The sequence below is a fragment of the Biomphalaria glabrata genome, chromosome 12, assembly GCF_947242115.1.
Source record: "Biomphalaria glabrata chromosome 12, xgBioGlab47.1, whole genome shotgun sequence".
Lineage (NCBI taxonomy): Eukaryota > Metazoa > Mollusca > Gastropoda > Planorbidae > Biomphalaria > Biomphalaria glabrata.
Window position 1 is genome coordinate 9,822,630 of NC_074722.1, and position 13,652 is coordinate 9,836,281.

The window sequence follows — 13,652 nt, forward strand, 5'->3', positions numbered from 1 at the left end:
ACATTCAATACGGACTCTCGTTGTAATATTTTGTAACACTTAGAGAAGCTATCTCACCACGGGTTCCACGGCAATATGGCGGGGATCCCGGGTGTGCTCGGCCTTCGGCCAGATGTCTAGAGGAAATAGTTGTGTGATACAGACACTAAATGTTAAAAAAAAAAACCTCCTGCAGCTCGGTAGCGGGCAGGGTTTGAACCGGGCACCATCGAGACGACAGTCATTCAACATCTTTGCAGTAATTGTATCTTCATCTAAATACTTCCTTGACAGCAGCTAACCTTTTTATCAACCATAGCATCACCACTGAGCTACAACTACTTATTACAAAACATGCACATAACGTGATATGCAGTTCTTAATGCTAATCACTTTGTCACACTGGTTTCTTTGGTAAATAATAACACCTCCATGAATGAGCTGGGCCAACACTATAACTTTATATATATAAACTATGCAAGGGCCATTATCTGGGTTAATAGGTCACACGTAGGCCGGGCTATCAAACAGGTTTGCTACATTAGCTGTTCCAACAGGACGGCACTAATGAGTTATCTCCATGTTTACAAGGCTTCTGTGGCCGGGACATTAATACCAGACTGACCTAGATCTATTTCTGTTATTTTCCTCCCGAGGTGACCATCTCTCGCTGGCATACTTTTGTCATACTGTAGCAGACTTGAGTGGCCAGGTCAATAAAGTGGGTGATAGAGGTCGCAACGTCAAGACAGAGCTGCGTCACTTAAGGTCAACGGTCACATTCTTTATATTGAATGCACAAGTAGCAGAACTGACGTTTAAAATGTGTAAATCAGTGTTCCCGTAGCTGGGTATTATCTTTTTGATCTTGTTTTTTTTTGTCTGCCCCGTGTCTCAAATGACTTTTACAAAGCTTATATTTATACTCATTCTGTATGTCTGGTAAAAAGTTTGTACAAGTTATTTCTCCCAAACCCATTCTCGGGTCAAATTGAATCTTAGCACAATTATTTACTGTCATAGACAAAACATGAATCAATTAAAAAAAGACAACAAATTTGTCAATTAATTATTGGAAATTAATTATTTTGTTTGATATCAACAAGAGAAATTAATCCTTCAGTATTCACATATATGTAGGAACCCGTCCCTTTAGATAATAGGACACGTCATTTCTCCCACACCCATTCTCGGAACAAGTTGAAACTTCAACATATTTTTTGTACCTAAAATAACATGACAATTTTTAAATTAACCAATTAATCAATTATTTATTCGTAATTGATTATTGTGTTTAATATAGAATAAGGGAAATAACTTCTACATTATGGAGAGTTACAGTTGCAAATGTGTATAAGCTTTCCTTTTTTTAAAAAGGATTTTAAAAATTTTACTTCTTTAAAAAATAAACTTCAGGATTTGTATGAATGAATGATGCACATGAAATGATGAACACATAGGCCTACATAACTAAATTCAGTTTAGGCTGATAATACTACGCACATAATCAGGCAAGTATCGCTTCACATTCGTCCATTATTCATTAAAAAAAGAATATGGTTGTGTGTCAAAGGAAAGAACTGAATTATTGGTGAAATTAAGGTTACCAGACGTCCGGCTAAAGGAGCATGTGTCCGGGTGGTGTCCTTTGTCAATGGCCTAAAAAGTGAAAATGGCCGTCTTTGACTCTATTGTTGACCTATCCATGACTTTCATCCCCCATATCTCTGATTCACACACACACATAAAAACTCATTGGTGAAATAGCACACCGTTGTAACACAAAGACCTTTATTTCTATATTTAAAGCTGTACATAGCAAGGCTGTTACTTATCAAGCTTTGTGAGTCCTCAAGAGTTTTTCTGCGGGCGCGCATGTGCCTGGTTACCCTTTTTTATAAATATAATATATATATGTGTTGGATATTTGTGACAAAGAAAATAACCGAATCGTTAAAGATGTAAGGGAAGTGAACTCCTAACAGAAAATAAGTAACATTTGTTGGCCTTTCCAAGAAAAAAAAATTTAAAACTAATACAGTTGAGTTGACTCAGTTGAGACATACGAGAGAACATTTATGAAAAATTGAACAGTCTCTTTTAACTATCAGAGCAATTAGTAGCCTACTACTGTTATTAAAGCTTTTTGTACAGCGTGTCTTTTACGCACTAAATGTTGGCAGTGTTTTGGAGGACGTTGAATAAAGCACAGGGTTATTTCTACAACACAAGACATTCCGTGCCTATTATCGGCATTCCCCATCGATGCAGGAACACTGGCACGCACTGATGATTTTAAAGACCTATATTTTTTCCACCCCCACACCACGAGTGAAGGCCGTGTTCATTATGGGACCATTACATCATCTACTGCAACAATGAGTTTGGGCCCTCTCCCACGAACAACAAAACAAAACAAAGCATCCCTATCTGTCTGGCGAAAAGAGGTATTTGAAACTAAATATAGGCCTACGTTGATCTAATCACTAGAGATTTATTCACTCACTTGTGTTGTGTGAGAACCCTTCTACAGTGCTTCTTCATTTGTATAAATATACATATATATTTTAAATAATGCACGCAATCAAGACCCTCTTCTCAGCCTGGTCAGAAGCCGCCATGCGAATCAGCTTATCTTTTCTACTCACGGCCTTATTCTGCGCGCTACTTCTACGGTAGAAGAAGAATTAGGTAAAGTGTGTCTCTAACAATCCCAGACTTAACACTATAATAAAAAGTCACTTATTATTTCCTGCCAAAGTATGATTTCTAAGTTTTAGACACGGCAATGAAGATTGTTAAGCAGTGGCGTAGCAGGATACTTGTGGGCCAGGGTTCAAGAATGTGATGATGGTCCTTCTTCTCTTCCTTTGAGTCGAGTGTGACAGAAACCAAATAGAATCAAGCTCTATACATCCAAACATGTAGACAAGGGCGAGCCCGTGCAGCTTCTACCTTTAACAAAGCATTTGATGATCACACTTAATCTACTTAAGCTTTCCTATTGGTCTCAAGTCCTTGATCATGAAACCACTTCGCGCCATGGTAACTACGCCTTGCGGGTCGGCAAGGAATGAGGCCAAGCAGGCGGTGTGAGTGTGGAGAAGCAGGAAGATAAAAGTATGTTCTGGAGAGGTTCAAGTCCAACCAAATGTCAACGTTAGCAACTAAATAAAAAAAGATTTAAGTTATCATGTTAACACTATCTCAATGCCTGGCAGTTCATCTTCGTATCAATTCTTCTTTATTTACAGCTAGTTAGTTGCCTTTTTGTTTTGTAATAAGTTGTAAGTAAGAGTGAAAGTCTAATGCTTCCTTCTTGTTGCAAATATTTTGTGTCAAAAACTGAAGAGCTTGGAAGATTTGATTCTGCACTGCTAATAAGTGCACACACACACACACACACACATAAATCAAACAAATTAAAAAAAAAAACCTAGCTTATTACCACTTCCTTTAATTTGTACACCGGATGCACCAAAAAGTAATCTTTACGCCATGTATGAAAATCTCCCATTGACTTCTTCACATATTAGGCCTACTATATATATATATGTGTGTGTGTGTGTGTGTTGTTGCCGGCCGTTGACTTGTAGCACCAAACAGCTGGTTCGACAACAAAACGTTGGCGTGTTATATCTGAACTAATAAACTTGAAATGACTTGAGTAACTACTTTGTGAACGATATTAAATATAGCTTTTACTACAAAACTAATGTAAAAGTTAAACTGGACAAAGTTTCATTTATAAAGTGTGTCAGAGATTACGGAAACTAAAAGAGATACCTACAAAGACTTTTTTTTTCTAAGTAGCGTCTGTAATCTATACGATAAGACCGCATCACAGAGGAGATTCGAAACAAGATCACGGTGGCAATTGGGCCCCACGATGACTTTTTGATATATCTAGAAAACGCAAAACTTAAACTGTATGGCCATCTCATGGCTCGCAAAGACCTTTCCTTGGGGAACAGTCCCAAGGAAAAGAAGAGAGGCAGACAAAGAAAGAAATGGGAATGGACAAACCTGTCCTTGCAAGACGGTCGACAGATCATGTGTGGATTAAAGGATAAGTGAAGGGGGTAAATGGGAAATAGTGATGCACAAAGCTTATTTTAAAAGGGTGTAACTTTCAAATTCTCCTCAAATTTACTAATACTGTAAGTTTGGCCAAACTGAGACAAGAATTTATCTTTCGATGACTTTTCACTCCTTCTTATGATTGACTGTATCTGAAAGTGTCGAGCTCCCCCAGCCCTAATGGGTAGAAAACAACTCTCTTGACATGCAGCTATGAGGCCTCGAGTTACCTGAAGCCAAGAGAACAGCAAAGAAAAGAGCAAGCCAAGGAAACCGAGAGCTTGTCCACGATGAGATGAATGTAAACAGCTTCTCGGGGCGAAGATTTAACTTCCACAGCCATCTTGTTGTATACAGAAAATGAGACAGAACTCGTCTTGAACATGAAGCTTCTTTCTTCCATCCATCAGCCACAAAGGGTGTAAAGAAAGGCTCAAATAGCTTGGTAATTATTCTATTTTTAATTTCATGACCATTATCAAATCGTTTTTAAAATTTAGGTCTGGATTGGAGCGGGAACTATTGAGACTAAGAGATGGGTGCAGTGCAGAGAAAGTTCATGGACCTCTGCGTACAGCTAGAAACCAATTTATCAATCGATTTAAGCTCGATTTAAGCTTGCCTTCCTTCTCGACATAAAAACATTGGAGGGGGGGGGGTCAAGCAACTAATCATATATCAGCAGCCGAACCAAGGAAACTTGAAAGGACTTAAGTTACTATTCTGAAACATAATGGAAGTCCAAAACTGTTCACGGTGAAGCCAGGCAGAGGGTAGAAACAGGAAACTGTATGACAGAATATCTGGTGACAAACGGATATCTGTCTGGAACACTTCCGTTCGCCCATCCAATCAATTCATCAGTTCATACAATATTCAAATATAAGGCTACTCGTTTTTTCAGTTTTTTTAGCCCCAAAAAAATAACTTTTCGCTTTGTCTTAATTCAAAACAGTGTCTCTAAATATAGGAACACCTTTTTTTTTAGTGTTATTAATGAGGACACAAAAAGGGGCAAATATTCTGTTTATAACAGGAAAGACCATTAGGAGAATACTATTCAGAAATACTCTTCCGATAATAAACAGAAAAAAACAACTCTGTAGTCTTTCTATTACAGGAGGTGGAAGTAACTTTGCAGGATCAGTTCAAACGCTATATTTAGGAATCAAATTTTCTTTCTTCAGATATAATATAATCAATTATGTGCAACAAAATATAGATCTATAATCTTCCAACATATGGCTAAAACAACGAGGGACGGCGACTTCCTGTAAGAAAAGATGCTGACACTAGCAGTAGATTCTATAATCTATACACAATACAGCACTGGATCATACAGTCAGTGTGTCTCCTAGAAATCCGAGATGTACAATAGAAGCTAGCGCGATTATTTCAGACTTTGAAATATAACTGTTTTAAGTACTTACCAGTTACCATCACTAGAGTAATCTTCTCTTACAGTGGCCCACTGCCTCTCGGCCAGGTAGGGCCCCCACTTTTTCCACCGCTTGCTCTTCACTTTGTCCTCTTTGAGCCTCCGCTGTTCGGCTGCCATCTTTTTCACACCTAATCCGTCACGCCTGAAAAGTCCCTCACAAATACCTATAACAGAATGAAGATCTATAAGAAACTTATACTTAGTGCACACAGATGGGCGTGATAAACCCTAAAGACCAGGGAGTGATCCATTGATGTGATGGGATTTTTTGGGGATTTCAAACACCTCGCTAAAATACCAGCATTAAATGTTAACAGACTGCAAACCACAAAATACTGGGTGCCAAATGTTATGGAGTTTATGTGTTTCTGGTGTAACCATGAGTAAAGGAGGGCGGGTAGTTTGGTTATGTATGCTGAAGAGATTCTAATGAAACCACAGGACAGGGAATGGTGGGACAAGTCATCATCTTCAGCCGTGTCTGGAGGGCATGCTCGTGGGGCTGGTTGGTAACACTCCATTTCATCTTCGGCCTCAGGCTCCATTCGGCTTTCTTCATCATCATCAGGACCTCTCTCTCTCGTCTCATTATCGGGCCAATCAATTGTTGGTTTCAGACCTTGTGGATGACTTTCGTCGTGCAAATGTCCACCAACTTCAACGTCATGTTTCCTTGGATTTTCTTCACCACCATCAGGACTTTCATCTCCAGTCTTGTCAGCTGGGCCAACGTCTGTTGGGTCCGGACCTGGCTGGTATCTCTCAGCTTGCAAATGTCCCTCAACAGCTTCGTCAGATTTCATTGGGTTCTTATGGTCACCATCAGGGCTTCTCTCGCTGGTCTTAGAATCTGGGCAAGTTCAAAATAGGTGGCTTCCAGGGCTGGCCTTACAAATAGCGGAGCCTAATTTAATGGATGCTTGCGAGGCCCCTCTTCTATTTTTTTTTTACTACTATAAGGTTGGCCCTGGATGCTTTCAATGGCATGCGTCTCAAAAAAAAACAACCTTTAACAAACAGTCCAACCCTCCTTGTGGAGTAACCTTTGACCTACTTTCATTACAATAAAGTTATGTTTTCTATTTGTTGTGGACGTGAGGTTACTAGAGTGATAACAGGGGGGGGGAGGTGATAAGAGTAGGATGCGGAGAGGAAACTCGAGGATCATGAGCCTTCCCCGCCACAAACCAATGTGTTTTGAACAGCACTAGATTGGGCAAGTTTCACCTCTAAGTGATAGTGAATCAGAAGATGTAGATCTAGGCCTACAAGAAGGAAACTGATTTCGTCCAAAACATTCACTAAATATCGCGGAGAGCTGGCTTAATTTTAATTTATTCAGCCATCCTCTTCTATTTTATTCATATTATACTGAAGGATCACGAATATAGTTTATTTATTTTTTACTCTACAGGAACGAGCATATATGTGTAAAGATTTTTTTTTTGTTTGGGCTTTTCCTCTTTCGCTAGCGGGCCCTACACAGACTGTGCTAAACACTCTTAAACAAAAAGAGGCGACAGCTGACAACAAGTGTAAGCCAACAGTTAAACATGACAATACCAACTTGCTACTAATACCAAATAAAATATGTTTTCAAAAAGTAGATAAAAATCCTTTTTTTTTTTTGGGGGGGGGGGGCGTGCACAAGTCCTTTACGTACAAAAACATTTAATTATATAGTGTAAATAAATAATAAACTTAGCATCATGTTTTGGCACACACAATGAACAAATGAGTTTGCACTTTGTTGATGGCGATGTTAAAATTAAGTCTCGGGACAATGCTGACGGTATTGATTTAAACTTGGCACTAAGACACCTGGTCTTCATTCATGGGATACATGTCTTGTGTGGTTTTGTCACAATTATTATAGAGATCAATAAATAACAAGAAAAAAAATCATTGTTTAGAAAAACCCTTAAAATAAACATTGAGATATTTGTTTGGAATAAATGTCCATGTAAAAGGTCAACTTAAATGAGGCCGAAACATAAATGGATGAACAGATGGGCACATTGTTATAACACATATAGATGTGTGCATGGGCGTAGCCAGGATTTTTTTTCGGGGAGGGTTTGGGGGGGGGGGGGAATTCCCCCCTCCCTCCCCCCCCCCCCCCCCCCCGTGAAAAAAAATTATGTGTGTGTGTGTGTGTACATAATTAATCTTTATTACATTCTGCCCCTTTCGGAAGACGTTTATTGTTTATTGTAGACTCCCCGCCCTTGCTAGCCGAGCACTATTTCTGGTATTGAAAGCCAACAAAATGCATATTCTGAGGTATCTACAGTGCATTATCTTGCTAAAGTTTTATTTCAAAAACCTAATGTGCTATTCTTACTGACTTTAAACCCTCTCGCGCCGTTCGTAGCATTTTCCGGCAAGCTGTTTCCGCAATTCTTATTTTGCGTAATTCATTTTGTCGGAAAACATGTCCCGCAAAACCTCATGCGACGCTCTGTCACAACCTTACTAAGGATTCGACTCCCAGTTCGACATATGATTTCTTTGATTTAGACTCGATCTCTGTGACTGACTCCTAAAATCTGTCTTAGCCATCTTTGTTGAGACACATTTAATGATTTTCAATTTCGGCAGAAGACTATTCACACTTAATTAATGGAGCCCAAGCCACTGGTAGAAATTTGTAACCTTTCTTAACTACGCTCTTGGAATTACATGCCTGTATTTCGCTTTAGATTTTATATCGAAAAAGAAAGTTTTTTCGTCAAATCATCTGTTGAGGGGTTTTAAACTAAAAAATCTCTGGTTTTTTTTTTTGTTTTGTTTTTAATTCAAAACCCCATTTAGCTACGATCATAGAATTTGGTGACTGTAGTTTGCTTTAAAATAATATTGAAGAGACAGGTTTTCAACTCTAAACGCTCTGTAGGGGAATTTTAAACTCAAAACCATGTGGAGGGGTTTTAAACTTTAAAGAAAAAGCCATCTGGAGGAGGGGGATTTAAATTCAAAACCCCTTAGGCTACGCTCATAGATTTTATAGTGTGTAATTTGCTTTTTTTTATATTGAAGAGGTACTTTTTAGCTTCAAACCCCAACTGGAAGGGGGAGGGGGGTTAAACTCAAAACCCCTTTGGCTACGCTCATAGAATTTTGAGTCAGTAATTTGCTTTTTTTATATAGAAGATGGGGTTATCGTAAATTTTGGATGGGGTTTTAAAATCAAAATCTTCCTCATTTGTGCTGTTGGAATTTGGGGATTGTTGTTTGCATTTTTTTGTTTTGTTTTATAGAAGAGGGGGATTTAACTGCAAAAACCTCTGGTAGGGGGTTTAAAATTCAAAACCCCCTGTAGGGGGTTTTAAACTCAAAGCCCCCTGGTAGAGGGATTTGTATCTCAAAACCCCCTGATAGGGGTTTTTAAAATCTCAAAACCCCCTGGTAGGGGGATTTAAACTCAAAACCTCCTGGTAGAGGGTTTTTAACTCATAACTGCCTCGGCTGTGCTGTGGTAAGTGATGATTTAGTATTAAAATCTCACCTAAAATAAACAAAATGAAAGCAAAAATCAGTCACTTAATTCCGCCCCCCCCCCCGCAGGGGGGGGGGATTTCATTTCGGGGGGGGGGGGTTTGAACCCCAAGAACCCCCCCCCTGGCTACGCCCATGGATGTGTGTGATAGTCTATGATTACTAACAATATTGATACTCTACAGCCTTACAGGTATCTAAATTTTATATCTTGATTCTTTAACTGGATTAACGAAAAAAACATGTCGACCAGTAGGCCTACTTCAGTTATGAAGGATTTGATTATGTCTTTGGTTACGCTCACCTAAACAGCTTTTTTTTTTACTAAGTGGAAAAGTTGAGAAACTAACACACACACACGCGCAAAAAGTAAATACAACTCAATTACACAATAATTATCTTATCTTACAAAATACAGACATTACTTCAATGAAAAGAAGACGCTACTTCAAAAGGGAAGATAATTATGTCCTAAGCGTATCCATGGGTCAATCTATAGTCATGCATACTAATGAGTGACTAATAGAGCTAAAATATGGTTATAACCCTGCCTTGCACAACTGTAACATATTGATATTATATGTACATTAGCACACTATTACGTTAGTGCAACACCATTTGTGTTTACGTAATAAATGGAGTTCCTAATATGTCTTCCCTCTTAAACACTATATAATAGTTTGTTATTAGATCTATATGGTTATAACCCTGCCTTGCACAACTGTAACATACTGGTGTTATATGTACATTTGCACACTCTTTCGTCAGTGCAACACCATTTGTGTTTACGTAATAACCCTGCCTTGCACAACGTTAATGCCATCCAAGTTAGTGCGGAAGGTGCGCTTTGGCTCGTGCACTGTTAGAGGCTATACGTTTATACGGAATGTTAAATTTGACGGACAACAGTCTTTGTCTGAAGTCTTTGTCTAGATTATAGGGCCTATAAGGGGCTTATGAAGAAGCTGTTATTGTGTGATATCCTGTAAACACCTGCTTTTTTTTCCCAGAGATTTATTACATTTACAATGTAATAGTACATCTAGATCTAGATTAAGTCCTAAGACACCAAAGTTGAAAGTAGATTACTAAGTAAAGATAATATTCTGTAAATTAATAATATTAATAGTAATAATATAGTAGGCCTACATCTAGATCTAATTCTAATACTAAATATAATCTAGTAATACGAATTAATACTCCACATTATTCATAGTAATTCGATTCTAGATGTAGATCTAAACATCTATATAAGTAGCCTATATTGGCTATAAAGTATATAGATCATATAATTAATTATAGATCTAGGTTTATAACTAAAATTATATAAAATTAACAATAATGTTTAGACTTACATTAAAAGATCAGACTCGCTGTTCTGATCGCCACAACAAAAACATTAGTCCATTTATTGAAATATATGAAAAAAAGAAAAGAGTTTACGTCTGCAAAGTTAAAATTCCATCATTGAATCGTGCATTCCATTTGCATTGTTGCAGTAGTGTTAACTTGTTCAAAGACGCTCTAACACAGTAACCCAGTTAATAGATTCAGAGCTAATTTTGATCTGGATCTCTAGCAGTCGCAACAGAAATATATCCTAGTCCTAGACTAGATTCTTACCAGATCTATACTATCTAGTCCAACTGCTGAATAACTACTTAATCTACTATAAATGCGTTTGTACGACAATAGATTTAGATCTAAAACTAGGCCGTGTTGGCTTCGGAGGCACTTCTAGAACACATGCAACACTAAAAAAACAAAAGGATAAGGAAAAAAATCTGCCATCCAAACTGAAGAACTGCACAAAACAAGATTAAATTGTGTCAAGGAAAAATAAAACGAACTTTGACCTACTATTTGACCGATTTTTATAAATATTTTTAACACTTCAAGGGATGCTACTCTTTTATTTTTATCTACAAGTAAGTAGTAGAATGTTAAGTCCCTTATAGGTCTCTACAGATAACTAATAGAACACGCCACGAGGACGCTGAACTAAGATGAATACTGGTATTTAAAACGTTTGAGCCAATGAATAGCACTATTTGTCATAAAACACTAGAAATTGACTTATGACTTCAAAGAGTTAGATTTTCTTGTACATATCTATTTATCTGGAAATAAAAAAAAAATGAACAAGGCGGGAGGTAGCACATCCCCACAACTAAAATGTTTAAAACTACATTTTATTGTCCTGCAATAGAACATTTACTCTTGAGACGTGTGTTATGGTGTGTGTGTGTGTGTGTGTGTGTGTGTGTGTGTGTTTTTTTTTTTTTTTGGATCTAACCTTGAGTAAAATTGTGGCAGATAATTTGCTAAAAATGTGTTTGTATAGGTCAGTGTAAGCTGAATAGATTCTGAAGTAGCCATTAGAAAGTCCGTCGCATTCGAGAGGGTATAAATGTGGAGAGGGGGGGGGGTATAACAATTGAAGAAGAAAGGACAGACAGGAGACGAGTAACAGAATGACGTGTAGTTTCAACTGAGTAATGCATTGCTTATCTTATCTTATAAATTAGAAACGTTACTTCAAAAAAAAAAAAAAAAAAGAAGATGATGATGTTTACGTCCTACACGTGTTCCTAGGTCAATTTAGTCATGCATATTAATCAATGACTTAAATTCTGTCAGTCACTGGTTTTCCTGGCTGGCTCAGGCAACCCATTCCATGCTCTAATAGCACTAGGGAAGAAGGAGCATTTATACAAATTTGTCCTAGCATATGGAACGAGGAATGCGCCTTTGTTTGTAAGGATCATTTGTATTTGAGTGCATAGATGTGAAGATGTCTTGATGTTATAATAAGATTGTGTTGATCAGACAATGTGTTTCTGGTGTTATGATTTATTGTAGATTTCTATTTTAAAACAATTAGTGAACATTCAAACAAATCGTTATGCGGAGATTTAAATAAATACAAAGCTTTAATTCAGGAACTAGGAATTACTTTAATAAAATATACACACTGTACAATACAGGAAGAAAAACGTACTATCCGAAAAACGTCCAGCTCCTCTACCACCGAAGCAAAAGCCAGCTTAACCTGCGATATTTGTGGACGGGAGTGTCTCTCCAAACTAGGGCTCCATAGCCGCATGAGGAAGTGTCTTCTGAGATGAACCATAGTTGTTCTATGACTGAAGGAGGCCAATGAATAAATGATAAATGAACAATACAATTAAACAATTAACTCTCTTCATTCAAGCTCATAACTACAACTGACTTTCCTCGTCCTTTGTAAAACTTTTTATTATCTACCTCAACTATATTTAGTAATCAACTAGAAACAAATTCGCTCCTTTTTAAGGAATTAACATCGCTTCTAAGGCAAGAAAGCATGCTTGTTCCAAGAACCCGTCGACAATGAACCTTGACGTTGCAGAAAACTAAAAAATAAAGTTAATGCAATAGCTGCTTAATGCTAAGTGACATTGTGTCTTTCTGAGTATTTTATTAGGATTTGTTTTTGTATTTGAAGATAACTTTACTGTTACTTTTAAGTCTTCTCTTTTGAAGGCTTTCTAAATGCAGTTACTCTAGTCAAATGTGAATATTCGTTTGTTATTTACGATTAAGCTGTCTGGCCTAACAACTGAACACCAACAGAATGTTACCGGTACAAGAATAATATTGTAATTCATAATACATCTGGCAGCAGTGCACTTCTACATCTCTGATTCTTTTCATCATCACACTTCTGCTTGTGCTTCTGCCTGATGTATAGGTCGCCAACCCTTTTAGACTATGTGATCTACACAGGCAGATAATGTAAAGCACATATTTCTATGGTCAATGGTTAACTATGGTGTTATGTGGCCAGTACAACCAGGGGCGGACTGGGTATCAAAATCGGCCCGGGCATTACCAGATAAACCAGCCCATCAAATATTGGATGTGACAGCGCTATTTAAATTTTTTTTTTGTAAGCCTTAAGTGTAGTATTTTTAGACCTATGTTATTAAAAACAAACTTGTTATGGCTCGGAGAAGGGCATACAAAAAGGTCCAAAAGAACCCAAACAATCCAACACTCAGGCAGAAATACAACAGACTCAGCCTACTAGTCAAAACGTCTGTTAACAAGGAAAAACGAGAACGTTGGACCAACACCTGTGCAAGGTTAAACCTAAGGGATAGCTCTAAGGCTTGGAGTCTTCTGAGAAATCTCGAAAATGCTGGGCGTACGAAAACAGCAACCCCATTATCTTCACCGAGTGGGGTAACCATTTCATCGAAAAAGAAAATTGCCACCTTGTTGAACAAATATTTTGCCAAGATCAACAAGGCTGCCAAGAAGTCCCCAATGTCCAAAACCATTGATAAAGCTCGCAAAGCTGATGAAAAAAAAAGACCGAAAGGAACCACAGACCGAAAGTGCTGAGGGAACGATGAACTCCCCATTCTCGATAGGCGAGCTTAATGCTGCCATAAGGAAATGCCAGCTTAAAAAGGCTTTTGGGCAGGATGGTATTACCCCCGAAATGCTTAAACATGTAGGGGGGAAAGGAAGGGCCGTGCTCTTGGCATTCGTAAATAGAACCTGGGCAGATGGTCATCTGCCCAGGGCCTGGAAACGTGCCACCATTATTCCTATACCAAAAAAGGGAAAAGATGCTTCCACTGCTGAGGGCTACAGGCCCATCTCA

At 38.0% G+C, this 13,652-nt stretch overlaps 1 protein-coding gene across 2 annotated transcripts in view; it reads right to left on the minus strand.

Annotated features, from left to right (window-relative positions):
• The window catches only part of LOC106070267 (uncharacterized), a 38,396-nt gene extending 27,571 nt beyond the window's left edge, over positions 1-10,825 (minus strand). For both annotated transcript variants that reach the window (XR_008774011.1, XM_056005922.1), the window contains exons 1-2: positions 10,354-10,825; positions 5,490-5,664 (exon numbers count right to left, since the gene is read on the minus strand). Coding sequence is in view for 1 of the 2 variants with exons in the window: in XM_056005922.1 (XP_055861897.1) it covers positions 5,490-5,617 (128 nt within the window). In the remaining variant the exon portion in view is untranslated. The remainder of the gene's footprint in view (positions 1-5,489; positions 5,665-10,353) is intronic.
• Between the last annotated feature and the right edge of the window lie 2,827 nt (positions 10,826-13,652).